General features: G+C 44.5%; 1 protein-coding gene across 1 annotated transcript in view; it reads left to right on the forward strand.

Annotated features, from left to right (window-relative positions):
* Positions 1-7,877, forward strand: part of GPR158 (G protein-coupled receptor 158) — a 122,035-nt gene extending 114,158 nt beyond the window's left edge. Inside the window, exons 9-11 of the mRNA XM_035129637.3 lie at positions 1,083-1,188; positions 2,038-2,184; positions 3,373-7,877. Of these exons, the coding sequence (XP_034985528.3) occupies positions 1,083-1,188; positions 2,038-2,184; positions 3,373-4,809 (1,690 nt within the window). The 3' untranslated portion in view covers positions 4,810-7,877. The remainder of the gene's footprint in view (positions 1-1,082; positions 1,189-2,037; positions 2,185-3,372) is intronic.
* The last annotated feature ends 14,017 nt before the right edge of the window (positions 7,878-21,894 follow it).

Raw genomic sequence — 21,894 nt, forward strand, 5'->3', positions numbered from 1 at the left:
ACCACCCCGTGGTCTTCAGGTGAAGAGTGGTATAGAAATTTAAATAATGATGGTGGTGATGGTGGTGGTGATGATGATGATGATGGAGGAAGCAGTTCTTCCAGCAATCCTGGTCCCAAGCCATTTAAGTTAATATAAACTGGGCTCAGAAACAAAATGAAAGCCAGAGCAATTGAAAGAGGATTAGTGTGATATGATCCAAAAGATAAGTGCCTGCTAAGTATTTTGCCTGGTGCCTTTTGCTCCAGCTACAGATTCTGCTTACTCTTCAAGGGAAGTGCCCTTGAAGAATGCTTTGCAATAATTTGGTCTGGCTATGTGACCAAGGCATGTGTCATAATGGCCAGCACCCTCTGGCATCGATGTCAGATGCTCTGCACCCTCTACGGTGCTCCAGTCACAGATCTCCAAGGCTCTGGCTTACAGAGCAGTAGCAGGCAGGTAGGAGGCCACCACCATTTTAAATTGCTCACAATGCCCCACAAGTGACTCTAGATTCCAGTGCATGGTCTGAAGGCACATGAGAGCACCACTTTGCTGAAGCTGGCTAGCACCCTGGATGGATGACTATCTGGAAGCCGCATGTACACCCCTGTGGGTCCCATAATATAAGGCAGGATATAATGGTGTAAGGAAATAAACAATGGATAGATGAGTGGGTAGATCACTTCCACCCACTGCAAGAGGGTATTAGTAGTGCTATGGTCCTCCAATGTTAGCCCCATCAATGCCAGAGGGGTTCCACCACAGGGTGCTTTGTCAAGAATCCTCCCACCTAGAGGTTTTCACTTTATTGCAAATTGAACGTTGGGGTGGCTTTCCACATACAATGGGGCTCGTGCACATGAACCCTGCATGCGCATTGGTGCTGTGATGTGTACACAAGGAGCCTGTGGACCAGAGGATGTGTACTGAGGGAGAGACAGACAGCAATGCCAAATTCAATCACGTAGTGCATTGTTATATTCAGGTTTTTGCTCTATAAGAGTCGTCAGGAATATTAAGGATCTAGCATTTAATGTGGGGGGGGGGAGGAAAGTGGAGGAAGATGCATTTGCCAACCCTCTGGATTCTATTTTCAGGTTCAGTCTTGCCTCAAGACTTCAGTCTGATTGGATGCTGATGTTGTTCTTTGCACACACACACTTGACTGTGACAGTCACCATTGGGTTACTTCTGATCCCGAAGGTATTCTTTCTCTACTCTCTTTCCCATGTCAGAACTCAGGGACAAATGCACAGTATGCAGGAAATCTCTTATGGGATCTCTTAATGTTTGGGGTTGGTTTGTTTGTTTTTTAGATTTTGCAGAGGGTTCCAAATTAGATTGGAATGGCGACCTTTCCTCTCTCCTGTTTCCACACTCTAAATTGCTGCTCTGAGCTCCATGGCTGGGTGTAAGAGAGAGACACCCCCTCAGTGTCACTGCCCTGGCCTAATTTGGATACCTCAAGGCAGCTCATCACAGATCTTCCACCTAGCATGCATCTTAGCCCTCTGATAGATCAATATAACTTGGTGGCAACTGTTGTTTGTTGAATTAGGAAATAGCCTGAGAAATCTCCTGTTTTGAAGAAACATTTAGGCAGACTTCTAAAGATATATTTCTCTCCAGAACTGCAAAGTATCACGCAGTTGCTCCTGGTAAGTATCTTTCCATACCAGGGATGGTGAACCAGTGGTCCTCCAAATGTTGGTGGACTCCAACTCCCCATCAGTCCCAGCCAGCAGAGCTGATGCTCGGGGATGATGTTGGGGGGGATGATGAGCAGGGATAATAGAAACTAGAGTCCAGCAACAGCTGGAGGACCACAGATTCCCATCCCCTGTTCTATATGAAGCTAGCGGGGCATAAGGTTTCTCTGCACATATGAAGGCTATGCACATACTTTAAAAGAACAGCAAAAAAAGGTGAATATTTAGGGGGAGGCCTGCAGGACAGCCACAATGGAAGCACCAACTAAAGAGCAGGTGCATGTTCTTTGATTTTGTTATATTGACCAGGGCATTCATTTTGACATCTCACATATGTTTTCAGTTTTCCCGTTCAAGCAATAACCCGCGAGATGACATAGCTGCTGAGGCTTATGAAGATGAACTCGACATGGGAAGATCTGGTTCCTACCTGAACAGCAGCATCAATTCAGCTTGGAGCGAGCATAGCTTGGACCCGGATGATATTAGGGTACATGCCAACCTTGTGAATTTTTCTCTCTGTGGGTGGTTTTTGTGGGTTGCTTTTTTTTTTTTAAAGCCGGGTGTGAAATCCTCAGTAATAAGATGAAATAAATAAATGATGAAAATGATGGCCTGCTCAGTCCTAATAAAATCTTTGGCATGGTAAATTCAGTATGACATAAGCAGCCTCTCTGATTGCTGGAGAGTCACTGCAGACTGTTAAGAGTGAAGAATCCAGTACAAGGACAACTTAGTTTCTTTTTTTAAATAAATTTTATTGATTTTTTTTTAGAAACAAAACATACAAAACAGACAAAATAAACTCTGTCCCTTCATTTTCCCTCCACCCACAAGACCACTTCTGCCACCAGTGATACCCATGGGCATTGGGAAACAAAGGGGTCCATTTTAAGCTGGGTTTGACCTCCCCCCTGCCACTGAGAGGACAGAGGCGGAGGATCTCTGAGGTTTGGCTTATCCCCCAGCTAATTCTTCAATGTAACACTTTACTCAACAACAAAACAACAGATAGAAAAAAAAGAAAAAACATGAAAAAATAAAAAGGAATATATATATATATATATATATATATATATATATATATATATATATATATTCCAAATCTTATTTTCTTAACAGTTTCTTAGCTTAGTTTCTTACCCGAATAGATTCTTCCAATTCTTCCAATGGCTTCGGGTTATTCACACCTGGGTGTCTCGTATCATCATATGTTAAACTCAGTGAAATGTAACTGAAATGATGGCCATTTTGTAATGCTCTTTGGTTGCCTTTGTGTAGCTCAGACCAGCTGGAACTCTATGGGCAAGTGGGGGAAGGGCTCTGTGCACATCCCCCCCCCCGGCTCATTCAATTCTGCTGATCTGTTGAGGAAGGAGGAGTTGAGAATAGAGGGCTGGATTCAGTCCTCCTTTTATGCTCTCTAACAGCAGGCAATTTGCTGAATTTGACCCAATCTGATTGGATCTTCATGCAACCTCAGCTACTATATCAGGTTTCAACTCAGGGAAATGTACACCTAGGTCCCTACCAGTCCATGTTTTTCCTTCTGTTGCAGGGATAGGGAACCAAGACCCAGATGCCTGATCCCCAGGCCCCTCAGGTTAAGAAAAGCTACACTACGTTTATTTTGACTCAGTATATGCATTCCTGACAAGCATTGTCCTCTGCTTTGCAGGATGAGTTGAAGAAGCTGTATGCCCAGCTGGAGATTTATAAGAGGAAAAAGATGATCACCAACAATCCACACCTCCAGAAGAAGAGGTGCTCCAAAAAGGGCTTGGGTCGTTCAATCATGCGAAGAATTACAGAGATCCCTGAGACAGTCACCAGGCAGTGCTCCCGGGAGGAAAAGGACTTTCTGGAGCATGGGGTTTCGAAGAATACTCCTGCGACAAAGAAGAACCCACCGGATTCTGGGGGACACATCAAACCAAAGGAAGAATCCCTGAGGAACCGAGTCTTCTCGTTGAAGAAGTCTCACAGCACTTACGACCACGTCCGGGAACCGGCCGGAGAGCCTAACAGCTTAACAACAGAAAGCGTGGAGGTCATCACAGCTACCGAGAATTCCTTGCTGGATTCTGCCCCTGGGAAAAAGACCGCAGACAAAGCGGAAGCAACGTCCACTGAAAACGTCCCTTTGGTTTGCAAATCCGTGAGCGCTCACAATTTAAGTGCAGATAAGAAACCCCTTCACCCCAGAACGTCAGTGTTGCAGAAATCGCTCAGTGTTATTGCCAGTGCCAAGGAGAAAACGCTGGGGCTGGCCGGGAAAATGCAAAGCGAAGAGGGCGGCAAGTCCCACAAGTCTCAGCAGAAGGGCAAAGAGGGGAGCAAGAAGCACTCGGGCGCCGATAAAAGTGAGCATAAGGATTCACACCGGAAAAACTCTGCCCATGCGGATGAGGCGAAGAAGCCCCATAAATCTGGGATAATGAAGCAACAAAAGTCCAGTCAGGCAGCTGGAAACCCTGAGGCAGCAGCAGCAGATAAGACCCTGCCAAAGGGCAAAGTTGACATAGAAGAGGTTTGCCCTTGGGAAATCTATGACCAGAGCCCGGGGTCTGGGCTTTCTGATTCTAAAGCTCAAAAGCACGTCTCCATTGCTTCCTCTGAATCAGAGAAGCAACCCTCTTCCCAGGCCAAGGGCAAAACGCCCCACAAGACTGTGGAAGGGAATCAGCTTCCCAATCAAAAGAGCACAGATAGATGTGAAGTCTGCCCTTGGGAGACCCAAGAAGAAGAACTGCCGAGTTCGAAGGCTCAGCGGGATGTTCCCGGGATAAAGGGCGAAAATGCTAATAAACAATGTGCCCCCAGCGTTTCTGCTGGAGATCCCAAGGAACTGCTCAAAAAGACAACAGCACAAACCACAGATATCAATAAACTGGGAGGCCAGACAAAAAATTCCTCCTCCTCTCCAGCAGGGAATGTGCTTCCCTCTGATTCTGCCAGGCCGGCAGCTAGTAACTCACAGCAACCTTTAAGGTCGCGTATGGAAATCTGCCCTTGGGAGTACGAGGCACCAGAGTTACCCAAAGGGGAGAAAAGTATAGCTTTATCGAACGCTACCAGTTTAAGCTCAAATAAAACGGCGGCGCATCCTAAATAAAGAGGACTTATTAGAGTGTTGGGAAGAGAAGCGAACACCTGAATGAGAAAGGGCTGAAAAAAAGGGAGGGGGGAAAGGTCCCAAGGATCTTCAAATTCCAAAGGAGCATCAGTTCAGCAGGCAACGAGCACCTTCACTACATAGGAACTAGGCAAAGTGAATTGTCTCTTGTTTGTTTGTTTATTGTTGAGTGCCAACGGGGTTATCAGTGCGATCCAGAATATGAGGAACTGTGGCCCTTCCCTGTCCCCCAAAAAGAGTTTACATTCCAAATGAGCGAAAACATGCCTTTAGAAATAATTTATTTTTTTGGTAATAATGTGTGGGGTTGGTAAGTAGGCGACATCAAAGTAATGAAGATCAAATGTAATTATTCCTAAAGGCCCTGTAGTGCATAATGTGGGTTACGAATTCATTAAATGTCATAAAATCTAATGGAGTTGTTCTGAAAGGCCTCGGATCAGATGTAGGATACCACCGAGACTCGAAGCAAATGGATGCAGAGATAAAATTGTTTGCTGTGGGAGCAACTCCAGAAACGAAAACGAAACAAAGAAAAGCATGGCTTTTCACTTTCACAGGATCATAGAATTGCAGAGTTGGAACCCAGCCCCCTCCTTATCTCTGCCCTTGATAGCACTGCTAACTTAATGCACCCCCCTCCCCAATTATATTTTTATATGATTGCTCTCATTTTTCTTATAAATGTATGTACTCTGTGTCTCATATTTAAGCATTCCAGTTTGTATAATGTTTGCAAATAACTTTGATATGATTATGTGACACAACACATTTATGCAATCTGCAGGTAAAATCGAATGTGTGCAATTTTAAAAGCAAAACTTGCTCTAGAAATTGGTTGATTTCTAGGACTTACAGCAAAGCTCCCACAGGCTCATTGAAGCTGTAAGAAAACACACTGGGGATTTTATTTGGCTGTTCTTTTTTTTTTTGGTCGTGGTTTATATTGTGGGCTTGTTGTTTCTCTCTGTTATTTCTGATTATGATTTGATGCTGTACAATTCAGGGTTTTTATACGAGGTACGTCCTGTCTCTTGCACTTGTCCATTGATGATCTTTACTAGCAGACGCCATCACCTTAGGGAGTTGCACAGCTTGGTAAATAATCGTAATGATATTTATTGTTTCTGTAGCGCTTAGAAAGCAAGCACTGTTTAAAAATGAATCCAAGGACAATGTTTCTTAGAAAACTGGCAAAATGTTATTTATCATTCCAGAAACACTACTTTAATAATTCTTCATCGGTATCTTGCTCTGTACTTTACATTGAGCCAGTTGAAAAGAAAATGGGGAAATGTAGAAGATGTCTTCTGCAGAGTGGGAATTTTGGGATGCTGTCTGAATTCATGTTTCAGGAGAGGAATTAGGCTTGAAATGCCTTGTTCATCATACTGTTAAACTTGAGAGAGTCAGAAAGTGAGGAACCTTCCTGCCCTGCACCTATTAAGTGAATGACAGGATAATGAAAACAGTTTTCCCCATTTGTTAATCTGCAAAGCACTTATACAGCCAGATCCTATGCATGTTTACTCAGAAATAAGCAATGCTGAGTTCAGTGGGGCTTACTTTCCCAGTAAATGTGCAGTTTATGGATTGCAGCCTTAATCTGCAAGGTGTTTTTGTGATCATTAATTGTTCTATAGCACTTTTTCCAAATTAGGTTATGATATCATTTCTCTCCGTGACCCACCCACCTACTGACCACGGTTGCCAGCTCCTGTCCTGGAGACCGCAATGGTTGCTTTAACGACTCCAGCTCAGTAAAACAGCATTTGGGAAGGGTACCTCCACCCCAACAGTGCAATGGTCTAGTTACTGTACTTGTCTTTTGCTCCTGATGCAAGCAGGACTCTGATTTTGCCTTAGACTAGAGCATGTAGGGGGATTAGTTGAGTGGAGGGCTGAGCACTGAGATGTATGCAAGTCCTTGCTCCTAATCACTGTCTGTCTCTGTAGCAAGGAGGGGAGACCTGCTTCTCTCTAGATGGAATTGGACTCTCAGCTCCCACTGGCTCCACCCCATAGCTGCCAAGTTATCCCTTTTTTACAGGGATTTTCCCTTATGCTGAATAGGCTTCCTCGCGAGAAAAGCGAAAACTTGGCAGCTATGCTCCACCCAGCATGGCTGCTGGCAATGAATGCTGTGAGTTGGAGTCCTGCAACATCTGGAGGGCCACAGGTTTCACATCTGTACTCTGCGTGTTACAGAGATGGCCTCCACAATTGCCCTAGCAGTGGGAGCATTGGGGAGTTAAGAACTTTCAAGTATATAAAGCAGAGACTCAGTGAGAGCAAGAAGGCAGTCCTAGTACCAGGAAGCAATGTGGGCAGCTCCCACCCCCACCCAAGACTGCACTGGCACTTCCAGACAACTCTAGCTAGACATTTTCATGTCCCTCTCTCTGCTCTGTGTCTTCAACGTTCATCTGCCTCCTCCCTTTAGCTGGAGAAATGTCATATTCTAAAAACTCTGATGGGTATCTCATACAAATCCACAGAGGGAATTCCTCGCCTATCGGGACAATGAGTCCTAACTATTAGCTCTCTTTGATGGGATGTGGAAAATATAATTCTGGGCTTTCATTAAAGAGCTTTACGCCCAAAAAAAGACAGCTCAGGCAGCAGCCATAGCATTACAAGGGGCACAGGGCTGCCACCACCCCCTATCACTTTGCTGCTACTTCCTTGCAAGGTTCCTTGCATTGAACATGACATTGTTGCTCTTGGACACTGCCCAGCCCAGCCCTGTATATCCAAGACTCGGTGATGGGAGCCAGGAATGGAGAGAAGCAATTCACAGTGTCACGCATCACACACTGCGTTATTATGAGGAAGAGGTGAAAAGTGACCCAGAGTAATGTCTCTCATGTTGCCTACTTGAGTTGATGTCTAACTTGGAGCAGTTGAAGCAACCACTGCAATATCTGAGTCAGGAGATGGCTACCCTGCTCATAACATACCAAATATTGATTATATATATATATATATATATATATATATATATATATAGAGAGAGAGAGAGAGAGAGAGAGAGAGAGAGAGAGAGAGAGAGAGAGAATCTATGCACTAGCCAATGCTGGCTTTTAAGCCGTATCTCATTCATCTTCAGTACACCAGGTGAAGTTGGTGGCGTTTTTGTAAGCTGAGAGTGTGATCTGAAAGCTTATGATGCAGTTCTACTGCTGAAGCTCAGCAGGTCTGGTCCTGGAAGCTACCTGGATGGGAGATAGCCAGGGAACCACTTGTAGGACACTCTGAGCTTTGGACGAAGAGCAGTGCATAATTTTTAAAAAGCAAGCACTTTTTAATCTCCTTTCTACCAGTGATGGTTGAGAGATAGTTGTTCACCTGAAGCTATCATTCATTTCTAGCAGAGCAAAAATTTGAACCTAGTTTCAAGGGATTCCAAGGATGAACTATGCACTAGTCCAGCCAAGATGTGGACAATTGCTTAAGCTGTGTCTATAACAGTCCCAGCTGAAGCCAATGGTGTCTTTGATGGGCAAAAATGAATAAATATTTGTTAAGGATGTCATGGAATTTTGGATAATACAGAGGCTGAAGACTAAACAGTAGCAGTTCGCCCTCTTAAATATAGCCCTAGGTTATAGTCTACATCTCCACCTAGGTACCAAAATGCCCCATGAGTTCAACGGGTTGGGATAATACGCCTGCCTCCTGTATGCAGAGAGGTCTCAATGTATCCCCTTTAAATGAAGCTGTCTTTCACATAAAGGCATGTGAACTCAGATCAACCCCCTTTATTGAAATGAATGGAGACCCCATTCTGGCCTGGATAACTTCATGCATGCATGAAGACATGGTGGTGACTCCTAACTCCCACCATATTGAATCTTCTCACTAAAGTGGTGGGCACACCACTTTAGAATCCCAGATAGCATATGAAGACAATTCATCCCCATCCTCACTGAGATGAGTTCTGTACTATGTAAGGATATGTGCAGTATCTTCTTCTGCACTATGTAAGGATGATGGGGACGGTGTCAGACAGGGCTCAGCTGCACACAGGATAGGCAACCAGCCACAAGTGATCTGCATCCACATGGGGAAGGGTAGGAGGTAGGATGATTTATCTCCATGTAGTGTTGGGATGGGGAACCTTTGGACCTCTAGAAGTTGCTGGACTCCAACTCCCATCAGGATGGCTGGTGATCAGAGACAGTGGACATTGGAGCCCAACACCTGGAGGACCACAGGCTTCCCATCCCTGATGGCTATTATTGCCAATGTACATCAAATGAGGAAAACACCTGGAACTGCCCTCCCCATCTATATTCAAATCCTTCACAGGTTTTTTTTTATGTGGGACAGCAGTCAAGGATCCCATTGGGAGCTAAGGCAGTTCCTGAACCACAGCACATATCTCAAGAAGGGAATGTTGGACCAGGGAGGTGGGGGGGGGGGGAAGAGAATTTAACAACAACGGGGATGCAATTGAACTGCCTTCAGAAGTCTATATATTTTGTCTTTCCAAAGTCTGCCTGGAACCGTTTTCTAAAAAGCAAAAATGTATTTTTCTTAAATCAGGAAAATATATATAATATATTTACAATATATCATATAAAAATATTTAATCATTCAGAAAAGTTAAAGGTGAAGAAATAAAGAATTTTGACTCACCCGAGAAAGATTCAGACTGAGAAAGAGGAGAAAGCTCTGGTGTATCTTACGGGTATAGGGAAGGCGTGGGGACAAAGAAAGGAAATAAAGTTGTACAGGTTGGCATTATCCTTCTCCACCCCATAATACTCCATCTAAGGTTCAAACTCGGATATGCCCTTACATGTATGTATGTATGTATGTATGTATGTATGTGCCTTTAATTGTCACAAAATTGCTTTCTCCAGTAGATAACTTAAGCAGAATGATGGGAGGTTTGGGGAGGAAGAGAAGTAGTTGTTTTGTTCCCTTTTTTGGCGTGGTAGTGGAAAGCAGGGACCCTCTCCACTGTGGAAGGCAAAGAGACACTTACTCAGTGTGGGACCTACTGTAAAAAGCCATTTGAGAGTTCACAACCTCTTACTGCAAGACCTTTTGCTGACCTGCCCCTTTGGGTGCACTGAAACAGGCTGGGCGTGGTGGTGAAAGCAAGAGGCACATAATATTGAACACCATTCTCTTTAAAGGAGAGGACTTCCTCCATTTCACTCCCATGGTGTTCTTCTGCTCATTGTATCTTGTGTTCAAATTCTCCCGAGTCCTGGTTTAACTAGGATAATTTCCCAAATTCTAGGACTGGAAGATGAGCAGTTTTGCTTCAACTTCGGCAACCTTTATTTTGTTTTCTTTCCCCTACCCATCCCGCTCTTTTCCATTACCAATGTTCACACGGTGCTTTCAGGACTGGCCCTATCATTAGACAGAGTGAGGCCGTTGCCTCAGGTGGCTTATTTGGGGTGTCGTGGAACAGCAGCAAATGGTTGGCTGTAATTTATTGTTGTAGTTTTACTGCCAGGAAGCAGGAGAGGCACTTGTGGGGTTTTCTGCTTCAGGTGCCACAAAAGTTTGGCCAGCCTTGGATACACTTTGCCTCTGTGTGTGTTTGTATGTTTGTCTCTGTGTGTGTGTGCATTTGCTGCTCTGCCTCAAACAGCAAAAGTTCTTGGGGCCATCACAGTGCGCTGATAAAAAGCTGCAAAGTGGGTGGGTGAAAATATCTTGATTATTTGTATCAAGTTTTATTTAGGGTCATGTAATGCAGTGGTCCTCAACCTTGGGCCTCCAGATGTTTTTGGCCTACAACTCCCATGATCCCTAGCTAGCAGGACCAGTGGTCAGTGTTGATGGGAATTGTAGTCTCAAAACATCTGGAGGCCCAAGGTTGAGGACCACTGATGTAATGTATACATGTGTTTCTCCTCCGTAGGAAAAAATAATAATCACACATACACAATGCTTGGCTCATCTGTATCTGCTACTGTTGCCAGGTCAGGAGATCCCAGACCCTGAGATTTCAGGGCCCAAAGCAGCCCCCAGTGATATCATTAAGCACGATGGGTTAAGCATTAACTACAGTTACCCAAATAAATAAAAGTGAAACTTAACAAATGAGCAAATACCTCACTAGTTGGGTCACTAGCTGAAATCCTAGCTAAAGAGGGTTGTTCCTAGGATTGTTGTGAACTGCTCTTGTCAACAGCCAGTGTTTATGCTGCAAATGCCAGCCACTTCTATATGCATTTAATTTCCTTTCCTGTCATCTTTAAAAAACTAACTAAAGGTGTTTTTGCTCACCTGAATATTCAAACCCTCCACCTGCCACCTGGGGGGTGGCGAGTAGGCAAACCAGGAGACTCCAACTTAGCCCTGGGGGGTCTAGCAACTCTAATCCTGTGCACAATTACATGAAGTTTGCCTTTTTCTGGTGGCACGAAAGTGTGGTCTGCTTCTGAGAATACATATGTAGGATTGCACTATTAATTGCTAACTTCACTTGGATTCAACCAGTTATTCAGAGGTTGGTTCAAAGCCTGAAATCCAACCTCAGCCCAGTCTCCTGACCTGTCAATGAAGGGTGGCGATTCAAAAAGGTACATACACATGGAGCCTGCTTCCTGATAATTTTGGGGAAAGACATTCTTTGTAGTAACAGTCTTTTGTCCAAAGGTCTGCCAAAATTGATATAATTTCTGTGCTTAGAACTGAAGATAGGGAACCACTCTGAAACCACCAACAATAGATGCCTGCAGGAAGCTCAGCATATTGGCATTTAACCCCTTGAAATGAAATTGGGCAAACTTTTCAGCGGTTTCAGTTTGGTCTAGCTACACTAAGATCAGTCTAGGCATGCTCATTCACAGTAGCCAGGGCTTGGGCCTTGACATGTGTATTCGTTTTCTGACACCTTGAATGTTCCTTGTGTCACTTTAAACAAAATGTTTCATAGGCTCACTCAAGCCGTGTACTGTACTGTACTGTAAGCCTGTTTAGAAACTGAGATCCAATTGTAAATTGAAGTACTATTTCCCATGCTCATACAGTTATGAACATTTGTGATGCAACTATGGTACTTACAGTTTCTTCAGCACCTTAGAAAACAAAGGAAAAACCAAACGTTACTGGACTTATTAATATTGTACAACATTATGAACCTGTTAGAAGCATTGCTATATCCTGACAAACCCAAGTTAGCCTAATTGATGTTCCATGTTTCATACATTCTTCTCCACCAGCATCTATTAGCTCGTCCTTATTCTGGAGTTCCATTGATGTCCCTCTGCCAAGAGAGTCACAGTGTTTTTAGCAGATCTGTGTAGAAGGCAGGTCACAATTTGCTTATGCTCACAAACATTTGCTACGTTGTCTTTTTCAAAATGCATGACCAGGCTGCATCTCTCCTTTGTTTTGAAGACATGGTTTATAAAAACGTAATAGATTTATACCAAACCATATTAGACCTGTGTATTTTATGCAAGAAGTACATGCTTTAAAAATATTTTTAAAAAGTTATTTACCCATTGTCAGCTTTGGTGGCATTATGGATCTGAAAAAAACAGATAATGATTTTATATTTGCTGCACTCCTTAGGTTATTGCATGCATATGATGACAGGTAGGCCTGAGAAAACACTGCCTTTTGACTTTGAACATTTTAGCTACTAACCAGAGTTGTAGAATAAATGAAGCTGTACGTCTGTTCACTTTAGTCTGTGGTTCTTTAAGGAAAAAAACATTATCTGGCAACCAACAGCATCCACCATAAACTATTTGATAGATTTATGTTGTCATGTATCGCAGCATGTAAATAATATAACTTCTCTGCAATAAAACACATTTATATGAAAAAATGTGATAGCCTTTTTGTGGTGCCGTTATGAAAGGAGTTGCTTTCTGTATATGAACAACTGAACTTCTTTAAAAAAACCTCTCCCACCTCCCAGTAGCAGACCTACATTTTGGGGGCCCTGAAGCTTGAACTGTTATGGGGCTCTTGTCCTAGTTCTTTCTTTCCTGAGGGTTTGTGGGGTGCATCGGTGTCCTCCCTAGATGAGCTGTTACCTGTATGGTATGGTAATACAATATTACGCCTCTGCACTTTAGAGATTGTACACACTGAACTCCTCTAGATGGCCTTTTTATTGAGCATTTGCCCTGTTTTGCATGAACAAAGCCTAAGCACGGGTTTGATTACATCTAGACCTTATTAAGCATTTGTTCTGATTTGTTTGCAGGGAGGTTGTAAAACAATGTTTATCCAGTCTTGCTTGCGAGATGTTTATACATCTTCTCACCAGTTGTTTATTCATTCCATACTTTTCAGTGCACTTTCCCTGTCACTTTCCCCAACAGCAAACACTCAGTTTCTCTAGAGCAGGGGTGGCCAACTCCCAAGAGACTGTGATCTACTCACAGAGTTAAAAACTGGCAGTGATCTACCCCCTTTTAGGGGGTTCAGGTCAAAATTGTTGAGCTTTTTTTTGGAAGGAGGATTGCCCATTTTTGAGGGGTGCAGGGCAAAAGTGTTGAGCTTCTTTTAGGGGAGTCAAACTTGTTGAGCTTCTTTGGGGGGAGCCAGTGATCTACCACAGATGTCCAGTGATCTACCGGTAGATCACAATCTACTTGTTGGACATGCCTGCTCTAGAGTGACAGAGAGTGCTTCCAGACTGTTGCTGTTTTCAGATGGGATTCAGTCACATACTGTCAAATTCAGGTTGCCCAGTTATAGTTGGTTGAGAAGTCTTGTGCAACAAAGTCCCTTTCCCAAGGGACTGGACTTTTTGTGATACGGAAAGTGAGGGCACAAATGCAGGGGTTAACACTTGCATTGACACAAAGTCATCCAACCTCCTGTGAACAAATCTGAATGAACACTTGTTAAACAGTCAACATCTACTGTAATCTCCTTGCAAACAAATCAGAGTGAATGCTCAATGGACAGGTAACCTAGAAGCACTCAATGGTACTTTCATTAACTTTAATTCAGCCAAACTAAATTTCCTGGTATGTTCTTGAATCCCTCCCACAAAATACCCACAACAATATTTGCCAATAACAGCAATCTTTCGGTCATTACCAAAGAATGGAGAGGTCTTCCTTTGCAAAATTTCCTTTGCTTGTCGGAATTGGACAAGGCACACAAAAAAAACCCTGCCTTTTGTAAAACATTTGTTTCCCAAAAAGAACACTGTGGTTTCCTTTGTGTGCTTTTGCAGCTCTCTGATTACATAATGCCCTTCCCTCATCCAGAATCCTTCAAATACCACGCAAATGTCATTGGGATATCTTTGGGTATTTGGCCCTGCAGGGTTTGTGAATGAAAGTGTTGTGACTGTTTAATTTTAGCATCTTTCATTCCTGCTGGAAATGAAAAGGAGCCGAATGTAAGCCAAACATTGCCAGATCCTGCTCCTCTCCCCACCCCATTCTTTTAAAAAAATGCCGAAGAAGAAGAAGAAGAAGAAGAAGAAGAAGAAGAAGAAGAAGAAGAAGAAGAAGAAGAAGAAGAAGAAGAAGAAGGGGGAAAAAACAGTCACACATCCCAGCTGGGCAAATAGCAATTATATAAGAAACTATCTCCTAATGGTGGAAATCAATGTTCTGTAATTGGAAAGAAAAGTGTGATTGCTTGTGAGTGAAACTCTTTTCCATTTGCTGCTGAAGTGAAGCCCCATCTGGTTCTTATTTCTTATTTATTTACATATTTATAGGCCATACTTTTCATAAAGAGGCAGCAAGGTGCTATACAAAATAGAAAGTTACAGTAGTAGCTGGGATAAAAATACCAGTGAAAGCATTGGTAAAAACATAAACTCGGGGGGGGACCCCATGTTTCAAAAGCCTTTCTGAATAACAGAGTTATCAAAAGATGTCTAAAAGTAGGAAGGGATGACACCTGCCTAGCTTCCGGTAGAGGGAGTTCCACAGGGGCGGGGCAGGCCCTGGGTCTGTAGTTAAGGCCAACCAAACCCCAGAGGCAACCGGAGGCATCAGAAGTGCCCCATCAGAGGATTTCAGTGATCAGAGTGGAGGATAAGGAATCAGGTGGTTTTTAAGGCATTTTGGGTCCAGGTTCTTCAGGGCTTTGTGAATGAACACAAGAAACTTGAACCTGGCATGGTAGTTGACTGGCAACCACTGCAGCTCTCTCAACAGGGGTGTAATGTGTTACCAGAAACCTGTTCCTGTGAGCAGTCTGTGAAGTGTAGGTGGGTTCCCACGAGGAAAGACACACTGATAACAGCAAGAACTAACAGAACTGGACAATAGGGGCAAAGCTTACTGTATATATATATATTTCTGAAGGCCTGGGCTACTCCCACTCCCAACGTGATTGGCTGTCTAAACTTCCAAGCTGCGAATCATGACTCAGAGTTTAAGGGCCAATGGCAGAGGCCCAAATCCTGAAATGTTTTGTGATTGGATATCATGTATCGAATCAGAACACAGGAGCTCAGAATCCTTAGTCCAGGCTCAAACTCAGGCAAACACAGACCACTGAATACTTAACAGTCTGGCCCCTGCATTCTGCACTAGCTGCAGCTTCTGGATCAGAATAAAGCACATTACAATGCAAGGCGCATTGAGGATGCTTTAGGCTACCATATATCTGGATCTGAATTGTGACTGGGTGAGTGAAAATGTGGGTCCTTCCAGGTGTTTGTTTTGGAACCAGTGCTCCTATGCCTACAAGGTTGGTTTTTGCAGCATACACACAACATAGTTACCATCAAATAGCCCATACTGTATATTTTTCCCCCTCCCCAATTTAATCCTGCTTAACTCTTTCTTGGGGAAATCCAGTAAGGCAAACAACAACAAAAACTTTTGCCGGCAAACTGTTTGTGATCTCTCAATGACCTGTTTACAATCTTAAGCCCCCATCTGGCTGGCAACAGTTTGGAGGTAATGTTTCTGCCTTAATAAACTATGGTTTGTTGGGCAATAACTCTGGTTGCGTGGCGATACCCAGATCCCTCCTGGAGTAAATAAGAGACAGGACACGCAGCTGGGGGCAGGAATCAAAGAGGCAGAGCCCCGGCCGCATGCTCACTTAAGTCCGTGCACCACGCCCCCCTGGGACATCCGGGTTGGACACGCCGGGGAGGGCTGCGCCTGGGGCACGGCCAATGGCTGGGGGGATAGCAGTCATCCCCCCAGCGTGTGAAGGGCTCGTGGGTGCCCGCAACCTCCCCTCCTGCTTTGCCAGAAGGGACTTTTGTAAAGCTGGGGAATGACTGGCAGACAGACACACCTCATTTCCTCCAATCACGTGCCACTTGCAGGAAGGAGAAATCATCTTCCCCACTTTCTCCAGTGAGGTGTGTTGTGGGTATCTGGTTGGCCATTATGAGATAGAAGAATGCTGGACTAGATGGCCTTTCGCCTGATTTATATGGTTCTTAAGTTCTTACATGGTTCTGGATTTCATGAGTGGAACTGGACTCACAGCATCTCTGGAACCAAACAAGTATGGATGTTGCATTGAAGAACTTTACTGCTACTTGGAATGCTGCAGTGGGAAATGATATTTGCAAGGGTTGCCATATTTCAAAAAGTAAAGGACACCCTGAAAGTTGTTGGACAAAGTGTCGCCTTCCTTCTGGAAATTCCCCCAGATGTCAATTCTGCCTTTGACGTACAGCAGCCCTAATATTTCCAGTGAAGTATCTCTTCATCATATCTAATATTATCTAAAATGAAAGCTGTCGATCCTTTGTACTTTGTAGCATATGATAGCAAAAAGGTCAAAGTCTGCTTGTCTCCAGTTTCCAGTTTGATGTTTATAAGACAAACCCTCTATGCAAGACTGCAGATTCTGCCCCCTCCCCCAGAACAGAGTTAAGGAGAGCGAGAATCCACTGTAAATTCCCCAGAACATGAAAAGACTGGCCATTAATTATGCAGAAGACAGTTAAATTCATTCTCCTGGTGCTAAAAATAAAGCAAGTGTAAAAATGGGTTTGTGCGGCTTGCTAGCATGCCAAGCTTTCTGTGGGTCACTGTAAAATAATAAAAATGTAAGGAACTACCATTGTATTCAGATTTCCAGCGGCTTTATAAATGACAGCAACCCCACAAAGTATGCTGTGCTTGGTTAATACAATAAGGGTTTTCTCTCTGTTGGTTTGCATCTGCAAGTGTGTCCTGCTGTGTTTTTATTTGTTGATGAAATCTAGAAATGTGTTAGCAGACCAATTGACAGGAATTTGGGGTTCCAGGGAAGAGATATACATGCGCACCTCCTCGATGACACATCAAACCCCAAAATAGCTTCTGCCTGCAAGCTGATGGGTGGTAGGGAGAGAAAGAATTTCATGGGGCTCCCCTAGATGTTACAATTTCAGACCCCTTAAACAACCAGTCCCATAATCCTGAACCAAAACACCTTTCTAAATACGGTTTTGCATGAGAAGAGGGATCGCTCAGTTGGTAGAACATGAGATTCTTACTCTCTGGGCTGTGGGGTTCAGGCCAACGTTGGACCAAAGTTTCCTGCATTGCAAGCGGCTGTACTAGACGACCCTTCCAACTCTAGGAAGGGTCAATGGCCCTTGGCCCTCCTAGCCCAGCATCCTGTTCTCACAGTGGCTAACCAGATATCTGTTGGAAGCCCACAAGTGGGTCTTGAGCACAATTGCTCTCTCCTCTCCTTGTGACTGCTTTCCAGTGGTTTCCAGTGACTGCTATTCAGAAGCATTGTGGCCTCTGGACTGTGGAGGCAGAGTATGGCTAGCGGTCCCTGAAAGCCTTCTCCTCCAGGAATTTGTCTTATCCTCTTGTAAAGCCATCTAAGTTGGTGGCCATCACCGCCTCTGGTGGGAGTGAAAGCCATAGTTTTCTTCTTCTTCTTCTTCTTCTTCTTCTTCTTCTTCTTCTTCTTCTTCTTCTTCTTCTTCTTCTTCTTCTTCTTCTTCTTCTTCCTCCTCCTCCTCCTCCTCCTCCTCCTCCTCCTCTTCCTCCTCTTCCTCCTCCTCTTCCTCTTATTCAGGGACGCAGGTGGCGCTGTGGTCTAAACCACTTAGCCTCTTGGGCTTGCTGGTCAGAAGGTCAGTTGTTCAAATCCCTGCGATGGGGTGAGCTCCCGTTGCTTGGTCCCAGCTCCTGCCAACCTAGCAGTTCGAAAGCACGTCAAAGTGCAAGTAGATAAATAGGAACCACTCCTGCGGGAAGGTAAACGGCATTTCCGTGCGCTGCTCTGGTTTGCCAGAAGCGGCTTTGTCATGCTGGCCACATGACCCAGAAGCTGTACGCCGGCTCCCTCGGCCAATAATGCGAGATGAGCGCGCAACCCCAGAGTCGGTCACAACTGGACCTAATGGTCAGGGGTCCCTTTACCTGTACCTTACCCGGGGGTCTCAGGGCACCTCACAGAATAAAATCAAGATAAAAACCACAATATACATTAAAACAATAATAACCCAATAGCCCCCCCCAAAGAAAACACATTTTAAAAGGGCATAGGATGTAAATCAGATCAACCAAAGGCTTGGTTAAAAAGGTGTATAATGAAGGTGCCAGGTGAACTTCCCTGGGGAGAGCATTCCACTTCCACAGGTAGGTTCCCACATGCACTCACAGACATGTTATTTGACTCCAAGGCACTGAAGATAAGAAGTGGTGCCTGGGGTGCTGTGTAAGGGTGTCATGCTTTGCTTGTTGGTTTTTTAAAAATCCACACACTGCCTGGTAGTCTACCGTACATCCATTGGCATTTTGCCTCTTTTACCTCTGACTCCACCCTTCACTGGCACAGGCTTCCCCCACCCCCAGAAGATTCCCCACCAAGGAAGATGACCCTTAGTCTGAAAAAGGCTCCTCGCCCCTTTGTTATAGGATTGTGCTGCTATTCTAAGGCAAGTATGAGAAAACATGGGCCCTCCAGATGTTACTGAACTACGGCTCCCATCAGCCTCAGCAAGCATAGCCGGGATGATGGGAGTTGAGTCCCTGTGTGGGGGAAAGGTGGTGTGTGTGTGTGTGTGTGTGTGTGTAAACAACAACAACAACAACAACAGTTCAGCAGCATCTGGAGGGCCAGAGCACCCCCACATCTGTTTTAAAGCTGGCCTTCATTCAGTGACAAACACTTGCCTTATACTTTTGATCTTATGCACTCTCTCTCTCTCTCTCTCTCTCTCTCTCTCTCTCTCTCTCTCTCTCTCTCCTTCCTGACAGCACGGGCTTCAGAGTCCCTGAGCTGTGCTCTCAGCTGTCTCTCTCAATCTGACGTTTCAGGAAATGTCTTCACAAAATTTCTGTCTAGCCATTTTGGCCTCCTGCTTTGTCCATGGTTCGCAGCTGTGCCCCCCCTTGGACAGCTCAAACCTGCTCACATTTAGCAGCACAGCAAGAAAGGGTGTGTGTCAGAATATTGACCACAGTCATTTTGGGTCTCTTGTTGATCGTTTCTCCAATTAAGCAGACACAAAAAAGCAGACACAAAAAAGCACCAGTGCCAATATTGTATAAGTAACAACAACAACAACAACCCCCCATATAAGTCTCTGCCCTCAATGCACTTACAAGAAACAGTGGGCTTGGGAAAGGCAACAGAAGAAGGATAAAGAAGGTTAATGGAATATCAATAGAAGAGCATGCTATTCCATTACGGAAAACTATTCTGATTATATGGGGTTTTGTGTGTGTTGGGCCACCCTAGCACAACGCTACAGGCCCTAGAATAGAGGACATTGTCCAACAGCATGAAATATGTGGACATCAACTATATTTTATTAAGAATTTAAAACATTTAAAACCTGGGTGGAAGGAAAGGAGGTCTATAAATGCGGGGGGGGGGGGGAGCGTTAAGAAGTGGGAGAGAGGGAGAGTGCCACCTAGTGTGTAATTGTAGGCATTGCAAGGTACAGTGTCAAAGCAGAACATACAAGAGTTGATTTGTTCTCTTCCCCACTTCTTGATGTCATTCGGTTTCTGCAATCGGCACTTGTTAAAGCTGAGTCAAAAAAATCATGGTGGCAATGGCTGCTTTAATTTCCCACAATGCATTGATTGGAGCACTGACAGCCAGAAAGACCAAAAAAAGAGAGCACCAATTGCCTTTCTCTCAAGGCAGGTGGCGGTGAACCCTCTCAAGGTAAAAAAGGTAAAGGTAAAGGGGTTGCAGTGCTAACCTTGCTTTAGGCTGAGGGAGCTGGCATTTATCCACAGACAGCTTTCTGGGTCATGTAGCTAGCATGACTAAACCGCTTCTGGCGCAATGGAACACTGTGACAGAAGCCAGAGCGCACGGAAACACCGTTTATTTTTCCACCACAGTGGTACCTATTTATCTACTTGCACTGGCGTGCTTTCGAACTGCTAGGTTGGCAGGAGCTGGGAAAGAGCAACGGGAGCTCACCCCATCGCAGGGATTCGAACAACTGACCTTCTGATCAGCAAGCCCAAGAGGCTAAGTGGTTTAGACCACAACGCCACCCGCATCCCAGGCAACTCCCCGAGGATGCCAGAAGTATACCAAAGCCAGGATCCACACAGATAAAAATGTCTCAATCAGGAGGATAAAATTGTGGTGACCACACCATTCTTTGTATGAGCAACTGGCTTGATGGTTCTTACCAGAATCCTCACAGGAAGAAATTTAATCTAGTTGTCCTCCATGGTCTGTGATGGTCTGGGCTGTCTTGGCTCTAGCTGGGGACAAAGAGGAGCCCCTCCCGAAAGCCCCCCCCCAGAATCTGGGAACCAAGATAATGACAACATCTGAGTTTGGCTGTTTGTTTACAGCACCAATATCCTGCTTTGTAGCCACCAAAACACTCAGAATGGTTTACAAAAACCAGTTCTTAAATGGGCTCTGCACTCCAGCTCAAAAGGCACATGAGGAAAAATGAATGGGAGGGAGGAGGGGAAAGCAAGAGCAGGCATAAGCTCTTCCAGTTGCAGCCGTTGTCAGTGGCGGTTCTGGTTCTCTGGATTTTAATAAAGTGCAGCCCCTCCCCTGAAGTCCTCTTCCTCCCCAGATCAGATCCAGGAGCAGAGCTGGCAACAGTGTCCCTGCTAGGAGGACAGGACAGCTCCTGGCACACAACCTGAAATCTTCTACCTGCTTACTGGAAAGAGAGCCCCATTGAGCTCAATGGGTCTCGCTTCTGAGCTGACACGAGCAGTTTGTACTGCTAGTATTCAAATGCAAAGAAAATGTTAAGAGATTTTGGCAGAGCAGGAAATTAAGTTAAACTGGGCTTGACAAAGATATAAATACATTTCTAAGATAGGGTCAGACCAAAAGGTTGCCAGTATATCTGGAAGAAAATTGGCTTCTACAGTACTCTGTATTTTTCGTTGTTGCCCCCTACCCCATATTGTATTGTGCTTTTACTATTCTTAGTTGGGAGTCACCCTGAATGGCTGGGGCAACCTAGTCAGATGGGTGGCATAACAACAACAACAACAACAACAACATATTTCACATGGCTTGTTTCAGCAGGTAACCAGAATAGGTGTTTTGCTGCTTAGAAACAAGGCGGTTATAAATAGATATAAATGGTTATAAACTGTTGTCTGCAAGGAAAAGCAAAACACTCCTTGTAATGGAAATATAGAGAGTGGAGAAAATTACATCATTGGTTTTTGACTCTGCTTTAACAAATGTTGGTTCAAATCTGGTACTACTGCGCCCCCCAGTGTTCAAAGGCGGGAACTGTGCACAAGAGGGAGGAAGTGCTTTTTTTTTTTTACTTGATAGTTATTATGGATGGTTTTTAACCTTGAATGGACAAGGAAGTTATGCAAAGTGGCATCCTGAGCTACGAGCTGAAACCCAGAAGAGAATGGGGTGGGCAATGGGACAGTTTGTATAGAACCAAGGAAGCTGTGCCATACCAAATTATGTAATTGTGCAACATTGACTGGCAGCAGGTGTTCCAGTTTTCAAGTCTTTTACATGCCTCCCTGGAGATGCCAGTGGATAACACAGTCAGGTAATGCAAGGAAGCCTGCTCAAGTGCTGTGAAATCAACTGCTGATGCCCACACATGTGTCAACCAGAGCAACAGGCATTGAGGGGACGCCCATCCAATTTGCAGATGGCACCAAACTGGGAGGGATAGCCAACGCCACAGAAGACAGAATCGGGATTCAA

Source organism: Zootoca vivipara, chromosome 11 (genome assembly GCF_965207765.1).
Source record: "Zootoca vivipara chromosome 11, rZooViv2.hap1.1, whole genome shotgun sequence".
Lineage (NCBI taxonomy): Eukaryota > Metazoa > Chordata > Lepidosauria > Squamata > Lacertidae > Zootoca > Zootoca vivipara.